Source organism: Microtus oregoni, unplaced genomic scaffold (genome assembly GCF_018167655.1).
Source record: "Microtus oregoni isolate MIOR12 unplaced genomic scaffold, Mior012 000062F_ref0000492, whole genome shotgun sequence".
NCBI lineage: Eukaryota > Metazoa > Chordata > Mammalia > Rodentia > Cricetidae > Microtus > Microtus oregoni.
The window spans coordinates 8475284-8487630 of record NW_024543872.1 but is presented as its reverse complement, the minus strand read 5'-3'; the positions used below and the strand labels follow the sequence as shown (position 1 = coordinate 8487630).

Genomic DNA, 12347 nt, shown 5'->3' with positions numbered 1-12347 from the left:
AGCCAGTCAGCTCTTTTATTAACCAATCAGAAGATGCTTTGGCAAAGACACAGCTTCACAGTGTACAAAAAGATTATTCCATAACAGTCAAGGGTTTGGCTGTGTTATCCAAATGCTCAACTGTTGAAGCTGTAACCACCAGAGCTTCTGGATTTTTATCATATTTGGAAATAATATAATGGCAGATGCGATTAACTTAGATGAAGTCATACTGGAGTATATATATTCCGTATGACTAGTGTTCATAGCTAAAAAGGAAATTTGAACACGTAACATACAGGAATAATGCAGCCATGGGCTGAAGTGTCTCCCAAAATTAACGTCTCGAGACTTACCCTTTGTTGTGGTGCTAAGTGGTGGGGACTTTTTAAAAAAATTTTTTTTAATTAAAATTTATTGAGCTCCACATTTTTCTCTGCTCCCCTCAATGCCTCTCCCCTTCCCCCTTCAGCCATCCTCTAAGGTCCCCATGGACCCAATTTACTCAGGAGATCTTGTCTTTTTCTACTTTCTACTTCCCATGTAGATTAGATCCATGTAAGTCTCTCTTAGGGTCCTTTTTGTTGTCTAGGTTCTCTGGGATTGTGGATTGTAGGCTGGCTTTCTTTGATTCATGTTTAAAAACCATCTATGAGTGAGTACATGTGATAATTGTCTTTCTGTGTCTGGGTTACCTCACTCAAAATAATGTTTTCTAGCTCCATCCATTTTCCTGCAAATTTCAAGATATCGTTATTTGTTTCTGCTGTGTAGTACTCCATTGTGTAAATGTACCACATTATCCTTATCCATTCTTCAGTCGAGGGGCGTTTAGGTTGTTTCCAGGTTCTGGCTGTGACAAACAAAGCTGCTATGAACATCAGGTGGGGACTTTTGAAACATGATTAAGTCCAAAGGTAGATTAATGGCATTGTGGGAGAAGCTGCAGTGTTTATGCCTTTTGCTGTCTTGTCTTCCTGTTCTCGCCACCATGCTAGGACACATGAATGGCATCATTTATGAAGAACAGGTCATGACCAGACACTAAACCCTGTTAGCATCTGATCTTGGACTTGTCACACTCCAAAACTGTGAGCAACATATTTTTATTGCTTATAAATAGTCCAGCATAGGCCTGGAGAGATTACTGCTTCATGGTTAAGACAGCACAGTGTGTTCTTGCAGAGGACGCAGGCTTGGTTCCCAGCACCCGTGCCAAGTGGCTCACGACTGCCTGAAATTCCAGCTCGAATGCCCTCCTTTAACATCTTTGGGAACCTGTGCTCACCCCCCCCCCACACACACACACAAACACACATGGACAAACACAAAGTAAAAAATAAATCTTTAAAAAGTTTCCAGTCTGTAGTATTTTGTTATGGGATCGCCACGAGAAGATAGACACAGAGCAGACTGCCCATGGACTGAAGCTTACCAACCAGTCCTCAGGAGCGGTGGGAGACGCACACACAGATCCCCACGGAACCCACCCTGATGACATCTTGATCTTGTGTTCAGACTGGGGGCATGCATTTCTGCTAGAACATTCATTTTGCAGTGCTTTTTAAAATCAACTCAAACAATGAACCCATCATCTAAATGCTGATGAGCCGAGCATGGTGGTTTACCCTTGAAACCCAGGGTTTAGGCAGAGACAGGAGAATCGCTTCACGTTCAATCAAGGTCAGCAGTTCCTGAACCAGTCAGGGATACACAGTGAGACCCTGTCTCAAAAGCAAAATAAAAAAGACAAAAAGCCACCCCACTCCAACTAAATGGAAATGACTCCAAGATCTCTAACCGTAGCTTACAAGGGCCCAGTCCTCAGGAAGTGAACATCCTACTGATTTGTACCTGGGTCTGGGTTTGGTGGCTGGTGCTGGCACTGAAGGGGTCGATGCTTTTTAAAGAAAATGATCTTCAGTTACCTTGGAGACAAAAGACAAGACGAGTCATGCTCAGTCCCAAGGGGGAAGCACCAATGTCCTTGGAGGAAAGGGCAGGCACAATCCAGTTTTTTTCTGAGGGAAGACAGGCAGGGGCAGGGCTAGGATTAACCAGTTCCAATAATTGGAGAGGCCTCTGGAGCACACAGGCTGTCCTTAGCTGCTTGGGGGAATGGGCTCTGGGTTTCAGGGGAAAGCTCCATAACCTGAGCTTGGCTTCTGAGTAATGGATGGATGCAGGTAGGAAGGCAGAGTCTAAGAAAATAGAACATACTCCTGCATTCTAACCCAACGCATGTGAATGCATTGTCTTCCTCTTCTATTCTTTTCCACCCTGGGGATAGACATGCCTGTATCTGAGAACCATCCTCAGCTCCACCACGCTAGAGTCCTGCCAACTCTGCCTTCTGTGCTGACAATCCTCATTCTTCTTCCTGCCCGGGTCCCAGTGTGGGCACCTATTTTCTGTGCTCCAGTGCCCCGAGGGCTCTTAACAGCACCCAGGTGGCCCGTTTGCTTCAGGGTTTCATCTAAAACACATCTCTCTGACCACTCTCAGTTCCTGAGTCCTTTGATGGGTTTCCTCTGCCCTCAGGAAGCTCTCAATACCTGGTCCCTTGATCACCCACGCGCTCAGCTACACTTTTCTTTTGGCTCCAGAGTTTTACTTCTGGAGCTAACACTCTTGCCTCCCACTCTGGGAAACTCTTACCCATTTTCCTGCCTTTCCCCATTGAAGTTTGGGCATCGTTCTTACCTGCTCCCACACAGTGGCGGGGAGTACTTCTTTTTCTAGTACCGTTTCCTGTCCTAAGAATTCAACATTTAAATCTCACAGAGAGATTTTGCATTACATACATTGATATATCCACGCTTTGGCTCTTCCCTAGACTGGGAGTGGTACAAATCGCGAATGATTCCAGTGGGAAGCCAAGGTTCTACAGCAGCACCTCCTATTCAAACAGGGACAGGATCCCCGGGTCGTTCATATTCAACGCCTGAAACAGAGTTGATGAGCAAATCATCTGTTGCACCCTTCCTATTGGCGGGGATCGTAAGAGACAACGTAGAGACACTCTACCAAGGGAGTAGAATATCACCACTGAGCGGCTGAAACCTGAGTCTGTAACAATTTGTTGGGCAGTGCTTGTGCCCGGTGTGTGAGGGTCACGGTGAATGGCTGCGCTCTGTGAGTGAGCAGAATATTCTCACAGGACTGGCTGCGGAACCTTCCCAGGCTGCCTGATTCAGCTTTCACCTTCCAGGGAAGGCACGCACCAAGATGGCAGCTGCGGGGGCGCTGCTTACTCTGGGGCTCCAGTACTTTTCACCAGGAAGGAGGAAGGGAGGGATGTGGGCGACCGGGTCAGGGCCGCTAGGGTTTGTGAGGTTCGCCTGACAGCCAAACACCGCCCCTCGCCTGAGTACTGGCGGCGGGCGGGGCCCATGGAGGGTGGGACCTGCAGAGGTCTGCCAATGGCGTGCAAGAGGCGGGTCCACGGCAACCGCAAGCGGAAGAGTCAAAGTTCAGGAGCTAGAGCCCGCAGGGAGCTTGGGAATTGCAATACCCCTTCTTAACCAAGATGCTGAGTGCCTCCCTGAGCCCGCAGAACGCCACCTGGTCAGACACCGTCTCTCTGCTCTTGGCTCTTGGCATTCCTCTCTACTTGGGCTACTACTGGGCATGTGTGCCCCAGGTGGGTGAGGGCTGAGCTCTGGCCGCTGCGCTTGGGGTTCTAGAATGTATGGGGGTACTCTTCAGCCTGGGCTCCAGCCCTTTTTGAAAGCTTGGATAGTTGGCTCTCCTGCGCCCAGTGAATTTTGCTATTATGAACAGAGAGCCGGTTCTGCTCTTTAGATTCTCGGAATCTTCCCTGCTAGCTGGGTCTTTTAGGCACAGAAAGGGCGCACCCCCTGTACTGTTGACTGATAAAGGTGGGGGTGGAAGGTAGAGTGTCATAGATCTGTGCTTTCTGCTTTCCTTTTTTAGGTGGCCTAACATGCAGATTATGTTTGCTAGCTGCACAGAATAATGGAACGAATGCCTGTGTGGTTCTGGCACCAGTCCATCAGTTTGGCAAGGCCTCCTTTCCTTTGAGGACTGGCTGAGGTTTCTGCCAAGCTTAGGACAACTGGATAATTCTACCCCTACACACTTAGCCCTGTTTTAAGCTCTAGACACTTTGTGTATACCGTGCTGAGGAAGTCTTAGCAGGTTGTTTTTGATCAATTTGGATATTTCCTCAACTGAAATGTAGATAAAATGTATAATCTACATATCCAGGAAAGCTAACATTTTTGATCTCATTAAAATCTATCGAGGTAAATGAGTTTAACAAGAAACCTATCGATTCAACATCTTTAAATTAGTCCTGGCTCATGGGAAGGTTAAGACAGGAAGATCACTTGAACCTAAGAGTTTTGAGCCATCCTGAGCAACACAGCAAGGTCCTGTGCCCATACAGTGAGGCCAAGGGGCCTGTCTCAGAGAACAGAGAACTGTTGCGGCCACTGGTAAATGGAAGTAATGTAAATCAGAAGTAAAGAGGTGTTCCAGTGGTTAAGGGCACCTGGGTTCAGTTCCTGACACCTACATGGCACTTCTAGCTCACAATGGTCTATAACCCTCTCTGGCTTCCAGGGGCACCAGGCATATAGGTGATGCACAAATATTCATGTAGGCAAACACTCAACATGTTAAATAAATCTAAAATATAAATGGTAAAAAATAAAAATGTTTAAAAATCACAGGATTTTTCATTAGCACAATACTGGGAATGCAATGGAGCATTTAACAATTTGACCTACAATTTATTATTGTTGCTCTCATAGCTATTAATTCTGCTTTCCCCTTGTTTGCTCTTCCTTGGGGCAGACCAATTAACCTATGAGAGTCATGATTTCTTATCAAATAAGGTTGTGATTAGTCTGCATTATAGCAGTGACTTCATGGTTGCTATTCCAGGGTTAAGGACCAAGGTCCAAGTCACAGTATCAATTGGGCCTCTTCAGAGTATCATTTCCTTAGTCCTCTTGAGTAGCAGGACTGTGGATAAAACAGGATCTGATTAAGTTACTTAGAAAAGCCACTTATGGTTAAAAAAAAAAATTACTTCCTCAATACTGGAGATTGAATGTAGAGCCTACCACTGAGCTGCTACACCTCAACCCTTCAATTCCAGTCTGTAGAGTCCCCCAATTTTGTTTGGCATACTCTTCTTAAGTCCGTAAGGCTAGGCCCTCCTTCTCATTTACTTCGTGGCTATGCAGAACCAAGCAGAGAGGCTGAGTCAGGGCTTCGTGCCCATTGACCTCATTTATCCCTATTATTCCATCTCTGTTCCCTTTCCCCTAGTTGGCATGAAAAAAGGAAATATTTGTTCACATTATGGATGCTTCCTCCTATACAGCACAGCCTAAGAACTGGGGCTCCACAAGACAGTATGAGGTACTCTTGTAAAAGCAGCCCTTCAGCACTGAGCACACACATTAGAGAAAGGCAGAAAGAATGTAGACAAGGGTGTGCTAAAAACACTGGGGCCTGGGAAGAGCCAGACTGACCAGAGGAAGCTTTGGGAGATGCATCTGGACAATTCAATGGTAATGCAAAAGATCACAGATTGCACGGCGTTGACATTTCTTTGCCTGGTCGAGAATCCCAACCAGCAGAGCATGCTGACACAAGCCCAGCACAGAGACAGGAGGATTATGATGAGTTCAAGGCCAGTGTGGGTATAGTACAACTTTGTCTCAAACCAGCCACCCTGGGCTAGAGCTGTCTCAGCCCTGAAGAGCATGTACTGCCCCTGCTGATCAGTTTGTGTCTAGCATCCATGTTGTGGTACTCAACTGCCTGTAACTCCAGCTCTTCTGGACCCCACAGGCAAGATCTGCACCTGTGTACATTACCCACAAACAGAGGCACATCATTAAAATAAAATCAAAACATAAAAAAAAGGCCCAGACTCCAACTAACCAACCAGAGGACCACAGCCCTTATTGTAGGGGATCACCTGAGCAGTTTATATTATCTGCTCTCCCACAAGTGAACTTGAGGGGACAGGCTGAGTGAGGAAGTCAGTACCCCTTCTGGGTCAGTGCTGGAGGTGATCCTTTATGACTGGGGTTCTTTGGCACTAAATGACTGTATTATTGATGGTGACCTGGCCATTCTAGTCTGAATTATGCTGTACCCTTCACTATGGCAAAGCCATGTCCTTAAGGCTGGACTCTGGGGAAGAAATCACTCATTCTCCCTTGTCTGGGACAAGAGAAAAATGAAGCCAACTGTGTTGTGTGATTACAGAGGCCTCGTCTGGTGGCTGGGCCTCAGTTTCTGGCCTTCCTGAAACAACACTGTCCAGTCACTGTGGAGACTTTCTACCCCACATTGTGGTGTTTTGAGGGACGGCTACAAACCATCTTTCGAGTCCTCCTGCAGTCTCAGCCTAAAGTCTCTTACCAGAGGTAAGGACAGTCAGAACACAGAGCTGCCAGTTTTAGGGGTATCGGTCCACCTCTTTAAATGAAGGCAATCTTTGCCCTAGAGTGTGGTGTGAACTGGGCAAACAGAAAGGCTCTTTACTTGGCACCTACACAAGCGTAATAGTTCATCTATCCATTTTATATGGGCAGCCTTATTGTTTTATATAAAGCATGCCTTCAAATAATACCCATGGCAACCTGCAGAGTTTGTGGGTGAGCCAGAGGGTAGACTTTGGAGTCCAATTCCTGATAGTATCGTTGTATACCCATCTCTCTTGAATCCCAGTGAAGTCCTCGAGACCGCCGATGGAGGCCAATTCCTTCTAGACTGGGCTGAGCAGCCTAAGAACAGTCACTACCCAGACCCCACCACCCAGCCCATAGTATTGCTGCTTCCAGGCATCAGTGGCAGTAGCCAGGAGCCATACATCTTACACCTAGTTGACCAAGCTTTGAAAGATGGCTACAGGTAAGGATGGGGTAGAGCTTGGGAAGGGGAAGTGGATCTGATCCTGATACAGTACTTTTGGCAGGGGCCTTTCTGCAGACAACCAAAAGGGAGGGTCTTCTTGGGAGGGCTTGGCTCACCTACCTGTGTTGCCCCAGGGCTGTTGTATTTAATAACCGTGGCTGCAGAGGGGAAGAGCTGCTGGTGAGTACTCTCCTTCTTGTGGTGGCCCTGCACCTGCTCCCTTTAGAGATCACTGGCCCTAAGGCTTTGCCTACTTACCGTCCCCCCTACCCTTCGGCACTACCTCCTGAGTCCTCCCATTTGGCTGCCTTCTGGCAAGAGCCGCCCTCCCTAGCCGACGCCCCACTCTGCCCCCAGACTCACAGGGCTTACTGTGCCAGCCACACTGAAGACCTAGAAACAGCTGTGAAGCACATAAAGCGCCGCTACTCGCAAGCTCCGCTGCTGGCTGTGGGCATCTCCTTTGGAGGGTAATAGTTGACTGGATTTACTCCAGATCTTCAGTCTTTTCCTTTTCTTCTGCCCCAGTTAACTCACACCAACACTTTCCATGGCCTTTTCGTCCAATTTTACAGGATACTGGTGCTGAACTACCTGGCACGGACCAAGAAGGCTGGAGGCCTGTCAGCAGGACTGACAATATCTGCGTGCTGGGACTCCTTTCAAACTGTTGACTCTCTGGAGACCCCGCTCAACTCACTGCTCTTCAACCGGCCCCTCACTGCTGGACTCTGCCGGCTCATCGCCAGGTAGGACAGCAGACACACCCGGCTCTGCTAGTGCCTGGGTCAGTTCCACGTGGGGTCTTCTTGGTGAGGTAAGAAAACAGAAGCTGGGAGCTCTGAGAGGAGCAGGAGTCCAGACAAACCCTGATGTATTCTTTTCCAGAAACAGAAAGACAATTAGAAAGGTGCTGGATGTAGACTTTGCCATAAAGGTATTTTTCAACCATCCCTTACCCAGGGTCGGTCTCCTGTTGTCTCCTGTTTTCTAATATCATAGCCTATTCCATACCTCCACCATACAGGCCCGCACAATCCGCCAGCTGGATGAGCGTTACACGTCTGTGGCTTTTGGGTATAAAGACTGTGCAGCCTATTACCAAGCCTCAAGCCCAAGAACCAAGGTAGATGCCATTCATACCCCTGTTCTTTGCCTCAACGCAGCAGATGATCCCTTCTCCCCAGCCCATGGTGAGTGGCTTCAACATTGCGGACCTGATCCCAAGGCTAGTAAGCCACACATGTGGGTTCTCACTGCCAGGCAGCTTCCTGACCTCCTCTTTCACTCCCTCCCAGCCTTCCCTCTGCAGGCTGCTCAGAAGTCTCCCTACGTTGCACTGCTCATCACAGCTCGGGGTGGCCACATTGGCTTCCTGGAAGGGCTGCTTCCCCAGCAGCACTGCTACATGAACCGTGTCCTGCATCAGTATGCCCGAGCCGTCTTCCAGCACCCCGGGGAGCTGCCTGACCTTGGGGCACTCACTCCTTCTGAAGATGGAAAGAGCTGACAAGAGAGCTGTTTGGGGTCTCGGTGCAATCTTTCTTTGTTTATTAAATATCAACTCTTCCTGCCTAATGAGCTGAGGCTCACTTTCCCTTCCCTCAGGCCAGAGTAAACCATCCAGGAGCTTACTGTATCTGTGGCCTGGCTGGTTTGCTGCTACCCAACTGAGCCCATAGACCACTGCTACCTGAGTCTTCCTTTGCCTCTTCCTGCCCTAACAGCAAGTGCTAGCCCAGACTTTTTCTCAACAAAAGCCAAGGACCTCGTGTAATGGCTGTAAGGGGAGGAGGAGAAGCAGTTTCTGGAGGAAGGATGGCAATGCCTCCAGGCTCTTGGTCACCATCACATATTTCTAGAGAAGGAAGAGCAACTCTGGAGCCCTGGGAAGCAGAGGGAATGAGGCAGGTAGTGTGCCCTGGGCTTCAGACCACACTGTCCTAAATGGATCCACAGGTGATGAGTGCAGGGCTCCCAGGATCCAGAGTGATAATGGGGCCACAGGCAAGCTTTAGCTGAGGGACAAGCAGTACCCATCAGTCTCAGCAGAGGCAGCCTCAGCTGTGGACCGCAACAACTCTGCTCTGGGAGGTGGCAGTGTCCAAGCCCGATTCCCATTGGTCATGGAGGCTAAAGAAAACCTGGAAAGGCACTCTGGAGCAGCAGGATGGTCACAATGATAAGGCCGACACACATCAGGAGCAGAAGCCATACAGGAACACTCCCTGAGGGTGGGACAAGGGAAGAAGTGAGTGGGCAAGGGAGCCTCAGAGCTTAAGGCCAGAACCCTGAACCCCCTGCATTCAAGGAGGGGAAAAGGGTGGACAAAAACAGGGGTCAATTTTTGCTATAACTAAAGATGAAGCAGTATCTCCGATACACATGACAGAACGTTCACTCACGCCGTGAGGGCAGCAGGTGCAGCTGGCAACGACTATCCACAGCCACAGAGAAAAGAGCAGTTTCATGGGATCCAAGGAGCTGTGGACCACAGCCCTTCTCAGGTAGAAAGGTGACATCTGTCACCACAATGCCATGGGCCTCCTTCACATAGTAGAGACGCTGTGGAAGGAGAAGACAAGCGAGGAAAGCCTAATTGGAGGCTCCTTTCTGGGAAACATGTTTCACAGCCCCAGCAGGCTTCCCCTATGAACTGGGCCAGACTCTTTCCTGTACACTCAGGGTAGAGTAAGCCTGTAGCCCTCCCAGAGGGTTGTGCCAACCTCTCCCCATTACCTGGAGAGAGAAAGCTATGTAGATGGCGACAGAGCCAGTGACCGTGCCTAGGCCTAGGAAGGTACCCGATTCACTGTAACATACAACAAAGCATTCGTTGTTCTGAAAGCGTGTGTGACACCCTCTCCCCTGACAGCGTCCTAGAGAGTGAGTCAGGACTCATTCCCCTTTCCAGCTGAGCAGCAGTCTCTCATACCTGACACTGAGGCAGGAGATGACTTCATGGCCACAGGGCCTGGTCCGGAGCGGCAGGAAGGTGGAACTGTCCCAGGCTGTGAGGTAGCAGGGTGCAGGCTGACGCAGGCGCTTGTGGGGGATCTGTACTGTGAAGAGCCGCAGCCCCCCGGGCTGATCTGGAACCTTCCCAAACCTGGAAGCCGGGCAAAAGGCTTTTTCAGTTGCTGCTAGCCCTAAGGTTTGTGCCTTCCTGTATCCTGGTCACATCTGAAACCACCTCCAACAAGGCTACAGTCATCCCCAGCCCCTCCTGATCTCTTTCTGCTTCACCAATACTGCTGAAGTGTGCCTCGTTTAGCCGCCCCGAGCTCTTCACACCTGCAGGCCTGGTAGCGGTATGGTGTGTTAGAAGAGGTGGTGGATCCATTCTCTTGCCACTGAAGCTGTGCCACTAGCTGATCCTTCTGCCACACGGAGGCCTTGAAGTCCCAGCCCACAGTAACCAACTGGGCAGGAGTAAAGAGTGGAAAGATGGATAGTTAGGACATCTACTTACTAGGCAAGCAGCCTAAGAGCCTCCCCTCTTCTGCACCAGCACCCCACATTCCCACCTCCTTACCTTGCCATCAGGACCGAGAGCCAAATCTCCAATCTCCCCTTCATGTGCTTTGAAATCCAGAACTTTCTCCAGACTAGGTACCTACAGCCAAGCCAGTATCATGGTTCAGACCAGACACAGCAAGAACACTATGACCCCCATCTCTATTGTCCTAACGGCCACTCACAAGTTTCCCAGAACCGGGCGGTGGTGGCGCACGCCTTTAATCCCAGCACTTGGGAGGCAGAGGCAGGCGGATCTCTGTGAGTTCGAGGCCAGCCTGGTCTACAAGAGCTAGTGCCAGGACAGGCTCCAAAGCCACAGAGAAACCCTGTCTCGAAAAAAAAAAAGCAAAAAACAAGTTTCCCAGAAAGCGTGTTTGAATCCTCACAGTTCACGTCCTTTAAGCCCCTCGAACCATACCTTCCAGACACGAACATGGCCATCAGTCCCTCCGGTGGCAAGCAAGGTATTATCATGGTTGAAGCGTACCACTTTCTGCAGTGGTTCAGCGCTGAAGTCTGTCTGTACAGCCTCCAAATTCTTCACTCTGAGTTCAACCCCTTCATGCTGAACCTCCCCTCCTGACTTCTTCTCTGCTGGAGCTGCCCGCTTCCTTTGTCGAGGTCCCTGCTCCTTGGAGCCTGCAGCACACACATTTGCCAGGGTCCAGATTTCTTTGGGTTTTTGTTTTGTTTTGTCTTTGTTTTTAAGGCAGGGACTTGCTATGTAGCCCAGGCTAGCCTTAAATATCCTCTTAATAAATATCACTCCTAAGTACTGAGGCTGCACCACAACCTAGCTGAATCCAGGCTTCTGTACTAAGGACCAGTCCTTCTTTACTGACAGGGCAGAGAGCGCTACCATGACCCCACGTCTAATCTCTCTTCTTTAGAGACCAAGATTAGAAGGATTTTTCCAAAGCTCCTCACCTGACTTCTCCACTTTATTGCTCTTCACTTGATGGACCTGGAAACGCAGGAGCTGACAGCAGGCATCCTGCCCGGCAGCAAGGATGTCACCAGCCAGTGCCAAGTTCATAGTGGCCCGCGTCTCTGTGTCATGAGAGTGCAGCAAGGAGGCGCTCAGGCACCCATTGATCTGCTCGAGCTGCAGAAAGTGCTGGGAGGGAACCAAGGTGGGCAAAGTTCAGGCGAGCCCGGAAGTCACATCAGTCCTAGTCTTAGCCATTTAATCCTGGTCTCAGTTGTATTCCTTTGCTTCCCACACCTCTAGCTCACGGGTTTTGGGGTTTTTTTTGGTTTTGTTTTTGAAGCTTTATTTTCTTGCTGGAGCTCCCCAATTCAAACAGCAAACAGGGCTTAGATTACTAGGTCCAATTACAGGAAGAAAGGAATCCAGGCGCGAGCTACTTGAAGGCAGACAAGTCAATGTGCCTTCCTGGAAAAGGCCAGCCTAAGAGCTCCCGCGGCCCTGCGTGGGTGGGCAGCCCAGCTTTCACAGACCCGCACAGCTTTCCGTCTGTTTTTGGACGACTCAACAGTTCTTCTTAGGTGAAAGCAGCACCCAGGCGTCTACGCCGGGTTTTCCTGCTGGAAGCCGGCAAGGCCTAAAGCAGGGGTACAGTCCACCCCTGCATCCCGACCCCGCCCCCTGGCCACCCCGGAATCGCCCTCGGTCACGGCAAGACCAGTTCCCAGTAGCCTTGCGTTCTCACCACGCCATTCTTTATGCCGGTCTTGGCGGCGCCTCCTCCGCCCGCAGCGATGAGCAGCCCGGTCTTGGGGTCCACCCGGAGCGCGTACAACGGGAACGGGGCCCGGTAGAGCTCCAGACCCCGGCGCCGGCCCATCTCGCAAGCGCGTTCACTGTCAGCCCCGCGGAACCCACGACATGCCGTGCCCCTTCGACTGATGCCGAACTCGGTAACGCCGTCGCCGGGAAGACCGAGGACCCGGCTCAGCAAGGCGGGCTCGCCACCACTCAAACC

General features: G+C 50.0%; 2 protein-coding genes across 2 annotated transcripts; one reads left to right on the top strand and one right to left on the bottom strand.

The window, feature by feature from the left end:
* The first annotated feature begins 3440 nt into the window (after positions 1 to 3440).
* On the top strand, positions 3441 to 8521 carry LOC121439751 (protein ABHD1). The gene is made up of 9 exons (XM_041640370.1): positions 3441 to 3622; positions 6232 to 6392; positions 6697 to 6879; positions 7017 to 7062; positions 7240 to 7352; positions 7458 to 7631; positions 7771 to 7819; positions 7910 to 8075; positions 8181 to 8521. The coding sequence occupies exons 1-9, from the start codon at positions 3509 to 3511 to the stop codon at positions 8390 to 8392; spliced, it is 1218 nt and encodes a 405-aa protein (XP_041496304.1). The 5' UTR covers positions 3441 to 3508; the 3' UTR covers positions 8393 to 8521.
* Positions 8411 to 12347, bottom strand: LOC121439750 (prolactin regulatory element-binding protein). Its single transcript, XM_041640369.1, has 9 exons — positions 12075 to 12347; positions 11329 to 11518; positions 10820 to 11040; positions 10418 to 10498; positions 10177 to 10304; positions 9818 to 9991; positions 9622 to 9694; positions 9288 to 9447; positions 8411 to 9110 (listed from the first exon to the last, which is right to left on the bottom strand). The coding sequence occupies exons 1-9, from the start codon at positions 12207 to 12209 to the stop codon at positions 9016 to 9018; spliced, it is 1257 nt and encodes a 418-aa protein (XP_041496303.1). The 5' UTR covers positions 12210 to 12347; the 3' UTR covers positions 8411 to 9015.